The sequence below is a fragment of the Strigops habroptila genome, chromosome 2 (assembly GCF_004027225.2).
Source record: "Strigops habroptila isolate Jane chromosome 2, bStrHab1.2.pri, whole genome shotgun sequence".
NCBI lineage: Eukaryota > Metazoa > Chordata > Aves > Psittaciformes > Psittacidae > Strigops > Strigops habroptila.
Genome location: NC_044278.2, coordinates 22,135,495 through 22,152,503, shown reverse-complemented (window position 1 = coordinate 22,152,503; position 17,009 = coordinate 22,135,495). Strand labels below are relative to the sequence as shown.

Below are 17,009 nucleotides of genomic sequence, written 5' to 3'. Positions count from 1 at the left end.
TCTGTAAGTGCAACAGGCCCGCCCGGAGCCCCGGCGCCGTCTCAGCGCGGGGCTGCCCGCCCGCCCGGGCAGCGGCAGGGCACAGAAAGGGAGAAAACCAAGCCCCGTGCAGAGCTGACCCGACCCGCGGCCGGGGTGGCGGAGGCCCCCGCTGCCCAGCCGCGCCCCCCCGGCGGCTCCGCGGTCACCCCGGCCCCAGCCCAGGGCTGAGGCGGCGGGGACGAGGGGAGGCCGCGGCGCGTGGAGGGGCGCCCCCCCCACCCTCCATACCCCCGACCGGGGGAAGCCTCCCACAGGGCCGGGAGGCGGCGGGGGATGGGGAGGCTGCGGCCCCGCTGCAGGGGGGAAAAGTTGCCGGCGGGGCGGGGACCGGTTACGGGGGCCGCGCAGGAAAGAAGCGGCCCCAGCTCCGGGAGAGGGCAGGGGCCAGGCCCGGCGAGGCCGGCGGGCAGGGACGCGGCAAGGGGCGCGCAGCCGGCTCTCAGGCCGGGCCCTGGCGCAGCGGGCGGGCAGGCAGCGCAGGGCCGTGGCGGTATCTCACCTTGGCGGCGCCGCCGGGCTGCAGCACGTTCTGCTCCACCGTCATGGCCCCCGCGCGGCTCCCGGCTGCGCCCCGAGCTCGGCGGGCGGCGGCGGCGCCGTGCAGCAGCGGCTGGGCCGGGCCCGGGCTGGGCGAGCGGAGCGGGAGGCGGCGGCGGTGGAGGAGGAGGAGGGGCGGGAGGGGGAGCCCGAGTCACCGCCAGGCGGGCGGGCCGCCGAGGCGGGCGGCCGGCATGGGGCAGCGCGCCTCCGCTCAGGCCCCGCTGTCACTCCCAGCGCGGCCGCCCCTGCCACCGCCCAGCGTGCCCGGAGCGCCGAGCGCGCCGCCAGCCCCGCCCTCGGCTCGGCCACGGCCACCGCCACCGCTTGGCAGCGGTTCCCCGGCGGCGCCGCCCCGCGCACCTGCCCCGAGCGGAGCCCCCCCACCCTCCCCGCCACAGCCGCCCCCTTCTCTCGGCCCGCCGCTGCCCTGCCCATTCCCGCCGTATTTGCACCGGCCGCCTCCATCTTGGCGGGACAGCGCCGGCCTGGCTGTGGCCCCATCGGGCGCAACTGGGCCCTTGAGCCGCCCTGCTCCGCGGGGAGGGACCCCGCGTCCTCCGCTGAGTACAGGCGCCCCTCCGCCCCTCGCCGGGGCAGCTCTCCGCGCTGCGTCCCGGGGGAAAGCGGACTTTCCCCCGCTCTGCAGCGGCCGCCCGGGGGAGCCGCCGTCTGGCCGGGGCGCCGGCGAAACCGAGAGCGCCTCGGTCCCGCTGCGGTGCGGTGTGGGCTGGCTGCGGGCTTCTGCCTGCGGTGTGACAGCCACCGGCGTGCCTCGCCTGCAGGAACCCGGGGCTTCCCGGGGCGTCTGCAGGAAACTGCTGGGCAATTCCAGCGCTGGTTGCTCGTGTGGACCACAAACCTCGGCACCAAACGGTGCTTGAAGTTACGGATCTTTCCCTCCCCACTTAGGTTTATCTGGGTGAGCCGGGACGTGATGGTACTCAGCTTAAACGGGAACGTCCTTAACTGTTTCACTGCTGATTAAAGTATAGGGAGGGTTTCGGGTCTCGGCAAGCCACACTGAATTTTGGCATCGCAGGTAACGAGTATGAGGAAAGCAATTGTCACTCAGTCACTCCGCTCTGGGGAGTCAAGGGCAGGGAAGGAAAGCACTCGGCTTTGGGCATCGGCATAGGCAGGGGAAACGCAGCCTGGTAGAGTCCCGGGGGCGCTGAGCCGCCCAAAATGCGTTTGGACAGAAGGAGGTGAACGGCAGCAGAGAAGCCCACCCCACCTTTTGAGTGCCTGCACGGTACGTGAGAGCTGCACCTCAGTTACGTGTCTCCAGCCAGTGAAGCTTGGTCTGTAGGGAAAGCCGAAGAGACCCGCACGTTCTGATGGCTCCAAGTACCTAAAAACGCTGAGCTGGAAGCCTAATGCAACCAAATGAATTGTGGCTACTACTCGTCTGTCAACACAGAGCCTGAGCATTTACAACTCTGTAATTCAGTTCCCCCCTCGCCCCACAGTAGAGTATGAATCTTTTTAAACCTGAGATTAAGTAATAACATCGCTGGAAGAGTTTGGGTTTAAAGGACAGCACGAGCACAGCTTGTGAGAACCTACAAACACTGCCTTATTCCACTGCAGCTTCTGTGCAGATGTTGCAGTTTGCTCAGTATTTGCCTTTCTAAAGTTTGTTGCTCTTAGATTGTATCAGTTTTAATGGTTTTTGCCTTCTATGCTGCAGTATACAAGGCGGATTTTAAAATTAATTTTCCCAAAGAATTTATAGTGCAAAAGACAAGAAACTACTCAGATAATATAGTGAGATCAGAAATGGCTTGCAAATTACTTTCCTGGGGATAAGAGCAGAAAATATCTCTGCTCAGACTGGTGGCTACGTGTAAGAAAGATAACAGTAGCAGTTTGGGGGGTTTTAAGGAAAATTTTTCTGCAGGACTGCTGCGCTGGAGTGCTAGACCAGTTCCTCTTGTCCTCTTCCAATACAGAGTCATGCTTTTTCTCATACAGTTTTACAGCTTCTACACTGTGTTCTTGACATATGCTGCACTATTTGTGTGCAGATAATTTTCATCAAAGCTGCTCATTGTTCACATTATTTGAAAATATTTGCTTCAATGCAGCATTAAAAAACTTACATTTGCAACAATTTTTTCAAGTTCTCTCTGTTTCATTCAACTCAATAGAATAGCTTCCCTGACAGATAGAGTGTGTCCAAAAAAGGTGTTGGAAAAAAATTTTACTTTTTGTCCAATTTGCTTCAAATTGGGATAGGATGACAAAGTATCATCTTGCATTAAATTCTTTTCCTCCACCACCCCCCTAAAAAAAAAATCACTTTAAGGGCTCCTCCCCTTCCTCACTTTCTTTAAAATAAGAAAAGGCTGAGCAATCCACTCCCGAGACAGGGATTCATCATTGAAATACTGACATAGTCTGAACCGTAGCCATGCAAATTAGGATTCTGTCATACATATGGTGTTGCTGGAAACCGAGTTTCATGTTCCGTTTGCAGCACAAGCTCTATATGAAGTACACTAAGCACAAGACTGGAATTTGTACCTAATCAGAAAACATGATTTTGTCAGGTCGACAATTTAGAAAGAGCTCTTGACTTCATTATATTAGTATTCCTTAGTGTCTATAATATTGTAAGAAACTACTGTTTCAGAAATTGTTTGGTTTCACCCTTCCTTCCTTTTCTGCCTTCAATTCCCATTGACTGGAGCCCAGATGAGTTTTGTTCAAAGCTAGCAAAGAATTCAGCATGACAACTCAAAATCTAAAAGCTGTCACACCTGCACTGGTGCAGCACAAAAAGAACCATATAGGAGACTTGCTTTTTTTCACTTCTGTAGTATCATCTAATCTCCTACAGAGCAGTACTTGCAAGTATTGTTTCTGAGACATGCTCCCTTAACAAAGCCCGCAGGCTTAGATTTCTGAGCTCCTGTTGCTAGCAATCCTTTAGCTGTCACGCTTCCAGAGCTGAAACTATTTTCCTGCTAGTCTTATTGATGGTACTCGTGCACAGAAAGTGAAGTGATCAGAGGCTGCATGATGACATTTGCTTACGAGTCTCAAGAGCTGAAATTTATTTCTCTTTTTTTATACCTTCCTGACGCTTTTATTGTTGGTTACAAGTTGGGCAATGCACCTCAATGTACCTTTAATATCTATCATACATAGCTTAGGGCATAGCTATACATTTTTTTCTGGAAGTTTATCATATTTCCCCTTAGTTGCTCCTCACCTTTTAATGATATTACAGGGTTTGGGTGTTAAACATTTGGCAATGCATTGCACAACCTCTGCCTTCAGGTGCCTGGTCCCCTCAGCAGGGTTACCCCTATTTGTACAGTCTCCTCCCCAACAGGGCTGGGGCAGAGATCCACCTGAACTACACCCTGAACTCCTCCCCCCTAAACATGTTGTTTTCTTCTGCTGGATCAGTTCCCCAAAATGGTTCACTGACTGGCTGTGTGAACAGCTGCGCAGGCCCAAAAGAGAGGGTGACACAGGCTCAGTGATGGTCCCTGTTGAGCTCTGTTTCACCTATTTCTTAAATCAGCAAGTGATGGTGCCTTTCCAAGCTGCAGCCTGCCTGCTTGATGCAAATCCTGTTCCTGCTCACTAGGCTCCTTGTCTTCCCATTTTTGTAAAGGGCAAACAAAACGCCAGCCAACCACAAAACACTTTAGCACATGTTTTATTGTATACAGAGATCATGTGCAACAAGAAATAGCTCATCATTTCCCTCCACTTTCAATAGGCTTGTTTTTGTCTTTAATTAAGTGCATCATTTATTTAGGGCTTTAGCTATACTGTGGCTGCACTTGTTACAGCTGGGGAAGTACAAGTCAGGACTTCTTGGTCTTCTTTTCCCAAATGTGTAACCTGCCATGTTTGCCATGAAAAAGCACTGCTTTAAAAAGTGCTGTAAATGCTACAGATGCACAGCTTCTGAGAAGAGTTTCTCTAGATTCACATTTCTAAGACCCATTTTGGAGCACTTGCATTTAGGCCTTTTTGCTTTGCAGCAAATAGTTCAGCCACCTGAAACAAAACCACTGCCACTCAAGAAGCTTTTAAAGCATGACACCCTTTAAATCATAATTTGGCAATTACTCTCTACGTCATTGGTAGCCATTTAAACATTGCTTCTGTGCTTGCAAAATCTTAGGTTGGTTATTCCCCAAGGGAACCAAACCAAAAACTAACCAAAGTTGTAACGTAGGAAAGAAAGCAATCATTGTCTGAAAGCCTTTTGCAAATCTAAAAGTAAAACTAAAATGATGTGAATACAGTTTTTGTTGCTGTACAAAACACAGCTTCATAGTCCATCATTTATATATCTTAAATTGAAGGTCCCTCACCTTCCAGTTGCTGCCTGACAGCAGATACCTATTCATACGCCTTCTAAAAGGCAGGTGCTACATGCAAAGTAAAAATTCTGAGATTTAGAGTACTGAGTCCATGTAACCACAGCAGAATTCCACAGGAATTATGGGTTCTCTGAGAACCACATTCATGTGCCTTACATTTAACCTTAGCCATCTTCACGTTTTATTTACTTTCTTGACCACACTTGTGCATTGATCACATATTATTTCACACAGCTTTCCTGAGAGGAAAAAAAGCTTTTTCGTATGTGGCTGAAGGTAATTTAGAGCTTCAACAATGAAAACAAGTCCTTCCAATAGGCATTACCCACCACTTATCAAGGAGTAGAAAGTTTCAGAACTTTTCCCCAGAATACTTCATTCTCTCATTGAAAAAGGTAACTCATTTAAAGGAGCATGTTTCACAACAAATCACTAGCGCCACTGAATTTCCTTTTAGGTAAAATAGCAGTTAGCACTCCCTCTGTTTTAGACTCCACCTAGAGATTATTTGCAATGTTTATTTTTAAACTATTTCAGTTCAAACTTCTACAATTTTTAGCATCATGTGTGTAACATTGGATATTCAACATCTAAACAACTTATTTTGGATTCAAAAGTAATGAAGCCAGTTCTGCAGAAAATTTGATAGAGTTGGGGTTTTTTTTTATCTTTATTTTGTATATATAGATATATTTTTCAAATGGGAGAACTTCCTGCAAAGTAAAAAGTCACATTCTTGTCTTCCATTCATCTGCTCAGTCATTTCTTGCTTTCTGTTCAAGCAGATGGTCGTTGACCATGATGATAGCCTATCATACCTCCTGGACAAGTTTCCCATGTGTGCAGTCATGTCCATGCATGCACTCTTCTTTAATTAAATAATGACAGACAATTGCTTTGTTAGCCAATGACCTCACATCTGATGGTCTATGGGGATAAACAAGGTTGCTCTCCAATTAGTATCCTGTAATCCACAGATAGAACGCAAAGCTAATGCGACTAGTACAATTTTTTTTTGCTTCTGTCATTTCTTTATGCTTTCCTAGTCACCCATAAACTGCTACTCAGAGAAATAAAAGGACGCGGACCACTGAAGTGCATTATTTCATTTAGGCTTCAGGTATTGAATTCTTAGGGTAATACCAAATCCCCTCAGCAGGTTACCTAGGCTCCCTGCCCTAGGTGTGGAAGGGACTTGGATGCTGCAAGCTAGATCTACAACATCCAGCAACCTACGACTTGCTCTAATTGCTGAAAGAAGCATGTGCCTAATATCCTACCCGTATTGCGAAGTGGGAAACTACTTTTGAACAGGTGGGAAGGTGCTTTAGATAAGGATTTATGTTTCACAACTGAAGCTTAATGATTCTTGCTCAGATCCAACCACGCCACTTCCCTATTGCAGCATGGACTACAGCCTCGTTTTCTGGCTGCTCCTCTGGAATGAGGGGAATGTTGACACCAATCCCCTGACGTAGGAGGACACAGCACCCAAATCTTCCATCTCCTGGGAGAGTACTCTAAGCACAAGGAGATTAAATAAGGAACAAACATCATTACCGCCTCCCTCACTGGCTGTGTCTTTAAATGTAAGCACCCAAGGCTGCTGTGTGTCATGTTGATTCATTCCCATCAGCGTGCTCAAAGCATAGCTAGCAAGTGGGCTCAGGTCAGATGAACTGGGGAATACCACTGCTTCCCTTTTAGGGAATGTTTCTAGGCACTCAGCCCTAGCAGGATGGAAGCACAGACGCAGAAAGACAGCTTCCCCAGCACTTAGGGAACTTGACCAAAGAAAATACGTTTGTCTAAAAATTTAGGTGGGAGTCTGCGTTTGCATTTGCATTTTTTTTTTTTTGCTTTTAGATCTTCATTTTGAGTTAACCCAGCTGTACACAGGTAGCTTTCTGTTTTAATCTTCATACTTCTTAGGCTGGATCACACAAAACTACTAAGTAGCAGGTGTAGTAATTTCTCAGATTGAACTATTCCTTGCTTATTTTACATTATCTGAGAGGTTTTCTCTCTCTTATATCCAGTCATGGGACCATGTGTCCTTCATTTTCTTAAGTAAGTGTCAGTTTGCTTTGTATCTTGTTACCGATTGTAAGATATTATTTGTAAAACTTCAAGTAAATGTGAAACATGACTGACATATGTGCCTTGTCAGCCTCGTGCCATTTTTTTTTTTACCTGTATGTAGAAAATAATTATTTCTAAAATATTTTTTGGCAAAAAATAATGTATTCTCCATGTTATTTCAGTGATCCACGGCATTTGGCCACATTCACTGACTGCGACAATAGCAGTTTTGTAAATCACAAGGCATCTGAGACAACAAAAAGTATTTTGTTTTCTCTTCTTGTCATGGTTTTTACCAACTAGCCTGCTTCATCAAGGTTTTACAAAATAATTCTGACAGTTGCAGACCATTTCACCTGCATATTTGACTTGTTTTAACCGGTTCATTTGAGTGATTAAAAAGTTAAAATTTTAATAACTAATTTTGGGGGGGGGGGGGTTTACCTAGCAGAAATAAATAATAAAAGTTTTAATTTTATATAAAATGGCACTTTAAGTCCCCCTTATTGTTATTAACCACTCAGAGAAGCACTGAGGGTAGTGTGTGGCTGTTGTCAGTGGGCACTCTAGACACAGCTGTAGGCCAACCTCTAAATGAATGTGCAACTATACTCTCTGTGTATTCATATGAGGGACAATATTGGGCTCCAAGAGCACAGCTGGCACCACAAAATCTGTCACTTTATATATTATAATGAGATTTCCAGTCCTGCTTGTACTGAGACACTCAACTGAAAGCAAAGTCATTTAATACATACAACATTTAAAGCTGATCCTGTCAACACACTTCACTGTGACTCTTCCTCATCACGTTTGGTATAAAAATGAAACCCACCTAATAGTAAAGTCAGCTTAGTGACCTTCACTACTATAGTATCAGACACAGCAGTCGCAAAGCCCTTAAATGTTAAAACATGGACAGCTGGGGTGAAACATAAGACTTAAAGGGTGACACATTAGATAAACAGGAGCCTGATGAGATGCGATAGGGTCATAAATTGTGTTAGTCACACTGTTTGAGAAATGATCCGCAGTGGCACTTGCTTCTCAGTGGGGACATTCATAAAATCATAGAATGTTTTGGGTTGGAAAGGAACTTAAAGATCATCCAGTTCCAATCCCCCTACCATAGGCAGGGACACCTTCCACTAGACCAGGTTGCTCAAAGCCGTGTCCAACCTGGCCTTGAACTTCCACAGCTTCTTTGTGCCAGTGTCTCACCACCATCACAGTAAAGAGCTTCTTCCTAGTATCTAATCTGAGGCTATCCTCTTTCAGTTTAAAGCCATTCCCCCTTGTCCTATCACTACATGCCCTTGTAAAAAGTCCCTCGCCAGCATTTCTGTAGGCCCCCTTTAGGTACCGGAAGACTGCTATAAGGTTTCCCCCGAGCCTTCTCTTCTCCATGCTGAACAACCCCAGCTCTCTCAGCCTGTCTTCGTAGGAGAGGTGCTCCAGCCCTTTGACCATCTTTGTGGTCCTCCTCTGGACTCACTCCAACATTGAGGTCCATGTCTCTCTTGTTTTGGGGGCCCCAGAGCTGAATGCAGTACTGCAGGTGGGGTCTCACAAGAGTAAAGATCATTGACGATATTTAGTATTGTGTTGGCAAAACTTCATTCAACTTGTTACACTACTGCACATTTGGTACGTTACCAAGGAAAACCATCCTTGGGGCGAGTTCTGCTGGCATGAAATTCAACATGCAGAAAGGGGCAAGTGCTACGCTAGCAAGGGCTCCATGCTGCACAGTTAAAGCAAGGGTTAATTTTGGGGAGGGAGGGAAGAATCCATGACACAAAATGGAGAGAGGACTGAGGTGATGTCATTAGACAATGCTTTTGGGCAACTTGAGTGCAGCGGTCTCATCAGAACCATCGTGTACCAATTGACAATGAGAGCTGCTCTGAACAGCAGTTCATGTATGTTTTACTGAGGCATGCTACACATGCATATACTTTGCAGTTTAAAACAAGCTCTACATAATATTCCAGAGAGCCAATGAATCAAGCAAAACTCCAAAGGCAAAAGCCAAAGGGAAGTATTTAGTATAAAAATGGACAAAATGAAGACAATAAAGTCATCACATGAACAGGATAGGGAATGATTATCTAAGCATGAAGGCAGAGACAGATAAGAAGGTTTTTTGACAGTAGCTGGGCAGCATTACAGGTAGGTGAAGTCTCATACATTTAGTTTAGTGGTCCATCTAGAAAACAGGGACAGACATATTAATTCTGAGGGCTTGGCCTATTTATGTTAACCAAGGTTGGGAGATGGTATGGCTAAACAGTACTAAGGGATGGCAACTGTAGAAGTGGCCATGTCAAGGTGTCTCCATTGCTCTCTGAGCCTTTGCAAATACACACTTTCATGGCCTGTCAAAGAGAAGTCACGATGCTGTACTGGAAATACGAGTTCCATGCACGTGGTGACAAAGCAAGACAAACAGGACACAGAGTTCCCCATCCCACCACATGTGTATCTGTAATAAGGTGAGAAGTTCAGGTAAACACATCTTAAATGGTGTGAGAGGTTTTTGTTGTTCTTTGTTTTCTTTCAGATGTATGATAAAAGAGAATTTGAACTGGTTTATATTCTAGGAGACTCTGGTCTCCACAGAGAAGACACAAGGATGAATGTAATACACAATTAAACATCTTTGTGTAAGGTTTTGTGATTCAAAGTATGTATCTATTAAGTCATGCAATGTCAAGAGTTTGGATCTTCACTAGGGGAATTCAGTGGAAGGAAAACTTTGGCTCTAGGGTTCACAAAGACCAGGTTTCATGGACTATAAAGTCAATTTTGGCACAAAGCAGTCATGGATTTGAGGACTCATCTGGAAAGGTCCTAGGTGAAGGCATCTATTTTCTCAGAATCAATGTTGCTTCTTCTGATCCATTAAAACTTTCTTTTTCCAAGCCCGCTATGCTTTTTAGAGTGACCTAAACTTAGATTCATGAATGATATGGCTCTATTGACTGGCACATCCCTAAGACTTTCACAGACGACCAGAGGAATTACTAAAGGCCAACTGAGACTCTTAACTTTCAAACTCACTACACTTCTCTATAGCGGAGCTTGGACCCACAGGTCGTCACTCAGCCTGCAGCTTAGTAGTCTGCTTCTGACAAGAATTAGTACTCATTTCCTTCTCAGCTGCTTACAATTGCAAATCCTTTAAAACTTCACTGTCTTCTTTTTTCTAGTCCTGCTAGACAGACACCCTTATGACAAAGCAGGAAAAGACAAACTAAGGAAGTAGATGGTATCAACCCATCTATTATTACTGCTTAGGAAGTTGCAACACCTTCTGGTTCTGACACAACTATTACTGCAGCAGCACCAACATATCAGCCCTTTCATGGGCTTTCTGGAAGCTTTCAAATTGTAGGCAGTTAGAATCTGGCTCATTGCACCAGCTAGGTAAGGGAGCTTCAGGTTTGTAACCTTTACAAACTTGTATCCTCCTCCTCTTCTTCAAGCAACTGCGGTTGCACTCTCAACCGCAGTCCAGCTCCCTGGAGAGGCTGCGTGAAGAACATGCATGGTGGCAAAGCAGCAGACAGCAGATACTAACTAACATAGCAGGAGCAGACCTGTTTCCTCTGGGTCCATAGTGAAGCACTGCAGCCCAATGCCACAAGACGAATTCTACTTACCAGGAGACACAGAAAAGAGGGTAACTGGGAGAAAAACATAAGTATTGGTCTTGTTGCCAGTACATAACTTACTGCTTGGATCTGAGTTTAAAGTGAGAAAAATTAACAAACTCTAGCTGTAAATCAGCTTTGGTTACATCTGAGCCATCTAACTTTAGATTTCTTACCTTGCCATGAGGAAAGCTGCAGCAGAACTAGTCATGTTGCCACATGTGGTGTTCATACAGGAGGTAATTCTGTAGAATTAAAAGAGTAGAAAGAATACTACTGAAAAACCAGAGAACCACTCCCAACATCAAAGAATTCATTTTACTAGGATAGATTAACTTGTAATTGAAGACTCAAGCTATTCCAGGATGGTGGCAATCCTTTGAAAAGACTGTTTTTTCTAACGTGTGCATATGTTATTTTGCCATTTAGGTGGCGCCACTTCTTGCATAAAATTTACTTTGCATAATTACAGGCAGTTTTGAAAAATATTTATTTGTAATCTTCGGTGCTTGCATACCATGTATATTTTCATTCAGTTGAGAATGTCTGTAATAACCTCCTGTTGTAGTTATTTAAATGGGACTAAGGATTGATTTCCGCAAATCCATGGAAAAAAGTCTGCAAGTCTTTGGATACTCATGAACAGAAATAATTATTCTGCTTCTAGGCCCTCCACAGCTCGTTACCGCTTGTTTGCCAGAGGCAAACATCCCCGCAGAAGAGAGCTGGCTGGGGCTGTGCGTACATGCCTCAGATGCAAAGTCCAGCAATTTTCTTTAAAGTGCTGATGACAGCCAGTTTGTGCTAAGACAGCAGACTTTGTGCTGAGACACGTGCAGGCGCTCCACCCTGCCACGCCAACCGCAGCAGGGACAGGACAGACGGCACAGCTGGAGGGGTTCTGCCTTCAACAGCCTCAGAGCAATTTGACAGGCTGTCTCTGTCCTTGTCCCCAGGACAGAAAGAGCGGGCAAACTGCATTGTTCAAGGAACATACACAACTGTAATGCGTCAGGGTATATGTGTTTGATGAAGTAAACCATTAACTTCTCCTATTTCCAATCAGAAGTAGTCAGTGGGAAAATTCTGGTTCATTGAGTTCAGTGCATGATTTCACACCACCTTCAGTTTTGGTGGCCTTCTGCTAAATCCATGGTAGAGGTGGAACCTTTCCATCGTTATTGCATACAGCCGAGAGCAAAAGGCAGCCTCCAAGTTCTGTTGTTCTGCGTCAGGGTCAGCAGCTGAGATCATTAAAGACAATGGACATGTTTACACAGCACAGAGAGGCCAGGAACTGCAGGCAGCATCACGGCCTCAGGACCCCACGGTGCCAACGTGCGTGCTAGCTAGTGCACTTGCCAAGAGAGGGCTGCACACTACTGTAAGCTAGACCGATGGTAACTCTCTGAAAACTGCTCATGGCACAAAACATGGATACTCCAGCTTTGCGGGCTCCAGGGGAAGCCATGGTAAGTCTCCTAGTTCATATCGGGTAATAGGAAGGAATAGAAGCATAATGAGAACACATCAAATGTGGTGTATGTAGCTGGATTAATAGGGCAAGAGACATGACAGAGAAGGAAAATTATGATCTAACATACCGCATGTCATTTTTAGGTTTCAGCAAGACTTTTGTGTTCATATTTCATTGGCATTTCTCTCTCCATTAGATGCCAAAAATCTTTATCATTTTATCCATTGTCCATTTCCTTTTCCCCTGTGCATCCTCTTCCCATTTTCTGACTATTTGTAAAACTCAGTTTCACAAAAGTTCATTTTTCATACATTCCAGGCTGTAAGTATAAGAGGCAATTTTTGCTCACTCTCACAGATGTGAAGATAGATCTAAAACTGAAGTAAAAATGTTGGATGGCTGATGGTTTTTTTTATGTATAGACTGATCTCATTATAAAACTATAAAGAATTGTCCTTCCTAGATACATAGTTTAATTAATACTGGATATATTTAGTTTTCAGAGCACCTCTCCCACAAACAAATGCCAAGGTAAATAGGAATATTCAGTTGGTATATAATGGGAGGTTACTTATGAAAAACAAAGCTACATTCAGCAAAGCATTGTTCATTTAGATGGATGAGTTGAGAGATGTAATTAATTCTAATTTTAATGTGAACTAGTACATGCGCGATTTAGAAGCCATACAAATAGCTAAGTTAGGTTTTTAACTTGAGTATGCAGAGTTTGCAACCCGATTGTTTTGATAGACATGGCAGGCCTGGTTTTACTAGTCTGCTAGCTGTACAACTCCTTGGCTCACAATAGCTTTGCATGGTGTAGAAGGGAGGTGATATCTGCCTTCCTTCATATGACGAAGTTACTCTGTCATGAACTTAGTGTATACAAATTAAGATGAAGGACAAGATTCTTCATTCCACCCACGAGAAGGAGTAACTCATTTGAACAGAGGAATATTTCAGACATAGCTTGAAGGGCATTTTGAACTAGCACAGACATGTTCATGCGGTGACAAACACTCCTCTAAGGTCTACATACTCCTACATGGTCTCTTATGTAGGAGAATGCTACCTAATTAATTTGCCAGACTGGATTTCTCCTTCAGCTTACAAAGTGATGGGAAATGCATGGACGTGATACGAAAAATCTGCTTCTACAAGAATATAGATCAAAATCCCCAGAGAAAAAAGAAATCTGGCCACTATATGGTTGTTACACTTGGCATTTGTCATATTCAAAGCACGGTGCATGCTCATTGCACAGCAACTAGTTGCACAGTGCAACTAGTGCGTTTTATTTCATGTTTTAATTTCCCACATAGAAAGAAGAGCTAATGAACAGGCTTTGCTTCCTTCACACTAATAGCGTCTGCCTCCGCCAACACTTTTTCCACTTATGAAGCTGTTCTTTATAATAATACAATTTCCCAGCTTTCTTCTGCCATCATTGTCCAGCTCCCAGTGAGACCTATGGCACAACACACGAGATGTGGTAACAGTTCATCTGAAATGTTCTTTTTGTTCCAAAGTTAATACCCAGTTTAAAATATACAGAGGTCAACTTAAGCTCACAAGTTGTCAACAGCCAGCAAATGAACAGGAACCTACACTTCAGGCAACGGGGAGTCTTATGCCTTGCAAAAGCATAATTAGTCTGAGGCCATTAATACCTTCACTTTGGGAAGATATCTTCAGCCAGCTTTCAGAGAAGGGCATGACTACCTTCAGTACTGAGGCACCTTTCTGAGGAACATGTGGAACAGATTTTCCACACAATGTTCAAGCCATTGCCTCTAAAGCAAGCAGGTGGCTCGGGAGATTTTAATCCACTTGCGTTTGTGAGTTGACATTCAAGAATTGTCTCTCTCTTTAAAACTGTCAATCAAAAGTATTTACAGAACCATGATTCATGATTCTATGAATCAAAAGTATTTACAGATTTAGGAAACTGTCACTAAACAGACTTGGCTCTTGGATACAGGCACACCTCTGACTAGCACTGTAAACTTCGAGTGCTTTTTATGTCAGCCTGCACTTTAGCACATTAGGTTCCATCTCTGTGAGGAGGGTGACAGTGAAGTTCTTGATGCAGCAAATTTCTTAACTGATAAACTAAATTTATGAATTGAGTCAAACCAAGGAGCTCTAAAACAATCACCAATTTACACGTATTCACTGCTCCTTAAAAGGACTATTTTTTTGACTTGTGACTTGTATTTTACCTTGAGGAGCGGTGGGTCATTTTTTGACTTGGTCCAGGGACTAAACTTTCAGGATACGCTGGAAATCTCTCCATTTACCAGGCTCAGTTAAAAAAGGTGCATGTACACATTTATGTAGTGTTTTGACAGACTTTATTTTCTGCTTAAGTGATTTAGTTTTCCCTGGATACACATGTCCCACTCTTTGTTATGCAGAACTGTGCGCAGAAAGAGGGCGAGATCAACCAAGGTGTGATACATCCATTAAACAAGTCATTTCAAACAGCCTTAAATAAATGAAATGTTCTGTAAGTAAAATCAGATTCTCACCTACTTTAAATGTTAAGCTGCCAGGCTAAATGAGAAACAAACACAGTATCTGTTAATAAAAAGAAACACTGACAGCAGCAAACAAAATAGCATAGCCATTAGAAAAGCCAGAAGCTTTCAGACTTTTGTACCCACCAAAGATTCAGATTCAGGGAAGTTCTTTATGTCTTAATTGCTGTAGGAGAGCTAAGCAATTTATCAGATGAGAAGGCTGAATACTAAAGAATCTGGCAATGAATTTCAAGATCCAGATCCTTAAAGCATTCTGTTTGATTAAAAGTTTAATACTAACTAAATGGGAGGATATAGCAGTGCAGTGCAAAAGAGGACAGCAAGTTACAGGACTTCTTAACAGAGACTGTCCAGCACGAAGAAGCAGAAGGTCATTGCCCATCTAGAGGATTGTCTAAAGTAAATCAGTCAAGGCATACATTATCTTTGAAGTCTGTCGGTGACCTTTCTGAAGTCCAGTTTTGAGTAGACCCAAAACTGTGAAGTTGGAAAGACAGTCCCTGATATGGGTGAAGGTGTACTCACAACTTTAAATGCCTGAGCAACTCCAGTCTTTCAGAGACAACTGACAAGACTCCTTGTGGTCAGCACGTGGCAGGTCAGAAGGCCTGCAGTATTTGCACGTGTTCCTGAGAGCACTTTTCAAATGCAAACGCACAGTCAGTGCTTTCTGAATACAGATGTTATCACCTGCAGCTGACAACCACAAGTGGAACAAAGCATTAGTCAGAACTTGATGTCATATAATTTGCCTGGTGTAAGCATGAGCAAGACCTTGCCCCAAAATGTCAGACACATCATCTACAATATTCTTGAAAAACAAAAGCCAGGTATGACAGAGAACCTGTAAGGGAAGAGAAAGGATGGACTAATATTCCTAAGAATCGGTGGCTGCACTGGTGGCCCACAGGTCAGGCGTCAGGGAACACAAGATGGTCCTAACTCACCACCTTTTGTGCAGCAGTTCTGGAGGAGACAAGGTGTGACAACTGGCAAAAACTGGTACCTCCCTCTGCATCTGTGCATGGCACCCTCTCAGGAGAGCCCCAGATGTGGCAGCCAGCCTTCACCATGGAAACACCAGGACCACCAATGCAAGTCCACCCATCACATCCTGCCAAATATATCTAAGTTTTCTTGTCACCCTCACAAGCCTCCTCTGAACGGTAGCCCAGAGATCCGAGTTAGTCTTCTGGTCAGGAATCCCCTTAAAGATCCTCTTTTTCTCTGTTGACAACAGAAGGAGTCCTTGGAAATTAAAGTCTTAACTTTGTTGACCAAAGTTATTCACTTAAAGCTAGGGAATGTGAAGTCCCTTCCTCAAGGCACTGCCCTTGAGCAAAGTAGATAAATTTTTAAGGTTTTAAAAAATGTTTTCTGATGTTTTGGGATTCAGCCAAATACCTTTACATAATTTCCCAAAACACTGACCAACAAAAACTTCTGTTAATAGAAATGAAAGATACAAGCAACCTGGAATCCCCAGGCTGAGTAAACTACAACCTCTGGTCACTTCTGGAGTCTGTGGTGACACTGCATCTCTTGCAGTGAACATTTTTCTCTGCTGATGTTAATAAAACATTTACTGAAACAAAAGTATTTATGCTATTCTTTATTACTGGGATTGTAGACATCCCATATAGCAGCCTTCCAGTACCTAAAGAGGGCCTACAAGAAATCTGGAGAGGGACTTTTTATAAAAACAAGTAGTGATAGGACAAAGGGGAATGGCTTTAAACTGAAAGAGGGGAGATTTAGATTAGATTCAAGGAAGAAATTCTTTCCTGTGAGGGTGGTGAGACACTGGAACAAGTTGCCAAGATAAGCTGTGGCTGCCCCATCCCTGGAAGTGTTCAAGCCAGGTTGGACAGGGCTTGGAGCAACCTGGTCTAGTGGAAGGTTGGAACTAGATGATTTTTAAGGTCCCTTCCAACCCAAACCATTCTATGATTGTACGATCTCTGTTTAGGAGAGGTTATAAATCAAATAAAGTTTACTAAAATATCAAAATTATCATGATCATCCTGTTTTTTAATACTATCATGGCTGTACTGTATTACACTCCACAGAGGCTATAAAGAGCTGTTGAAAGCAGCTTTGTTTATTGTTAACCAATGAACTTAGCAGGGGGGAGGGATTCCTGTCACAAAGCAGGATATAAGGAAGGAAAAATAACAGTGTATTTCTGTTGTTGTCTTTATTCTGTAATATTCTGTATAATCCAAGTAGCCGATGATGCTACTTTCTTGGCAGCAGAACAAGAAGCTATTGTAACTAGAAGAAGCTAGACAATTTTCATATGAAAAATAAAGTATATCTT

The 17,009-nt window shown here is 44.4% G+C and overlaps 1 protein-coding gene across 4 annotated transcripts in view; it reads right to left on the bottom strand.

The window, feature by feature from the left end:
* Positions 1-832, bottom strand: part of USP25 (ubiquitin specific peptidase 25) — a 92,563-nt gene extending 91,731 nt beyond the window's left edge. For 3 of the 4 annotated variants that reach the window (XR_003990104.1, XM_030476686.1, XM_030476683.1), the window contains exon 1: positions 542-832. Coding sequence is in view for 2 of the 4 variants with exons in the window: in XM_030476686.1 (XP_030332546.1) it covers positions 542-586 (45 nt within the window). In the remaining 2 variants the exon portion in view is untranslated. The remainder of the gene's footprint in view (positions 1-541) is intronic. The other variant, XM_030476685.1, reaches the window with a different exon arrangement.
* Positions 833-17,009: the final 16,177 nt, after the last annotated feature.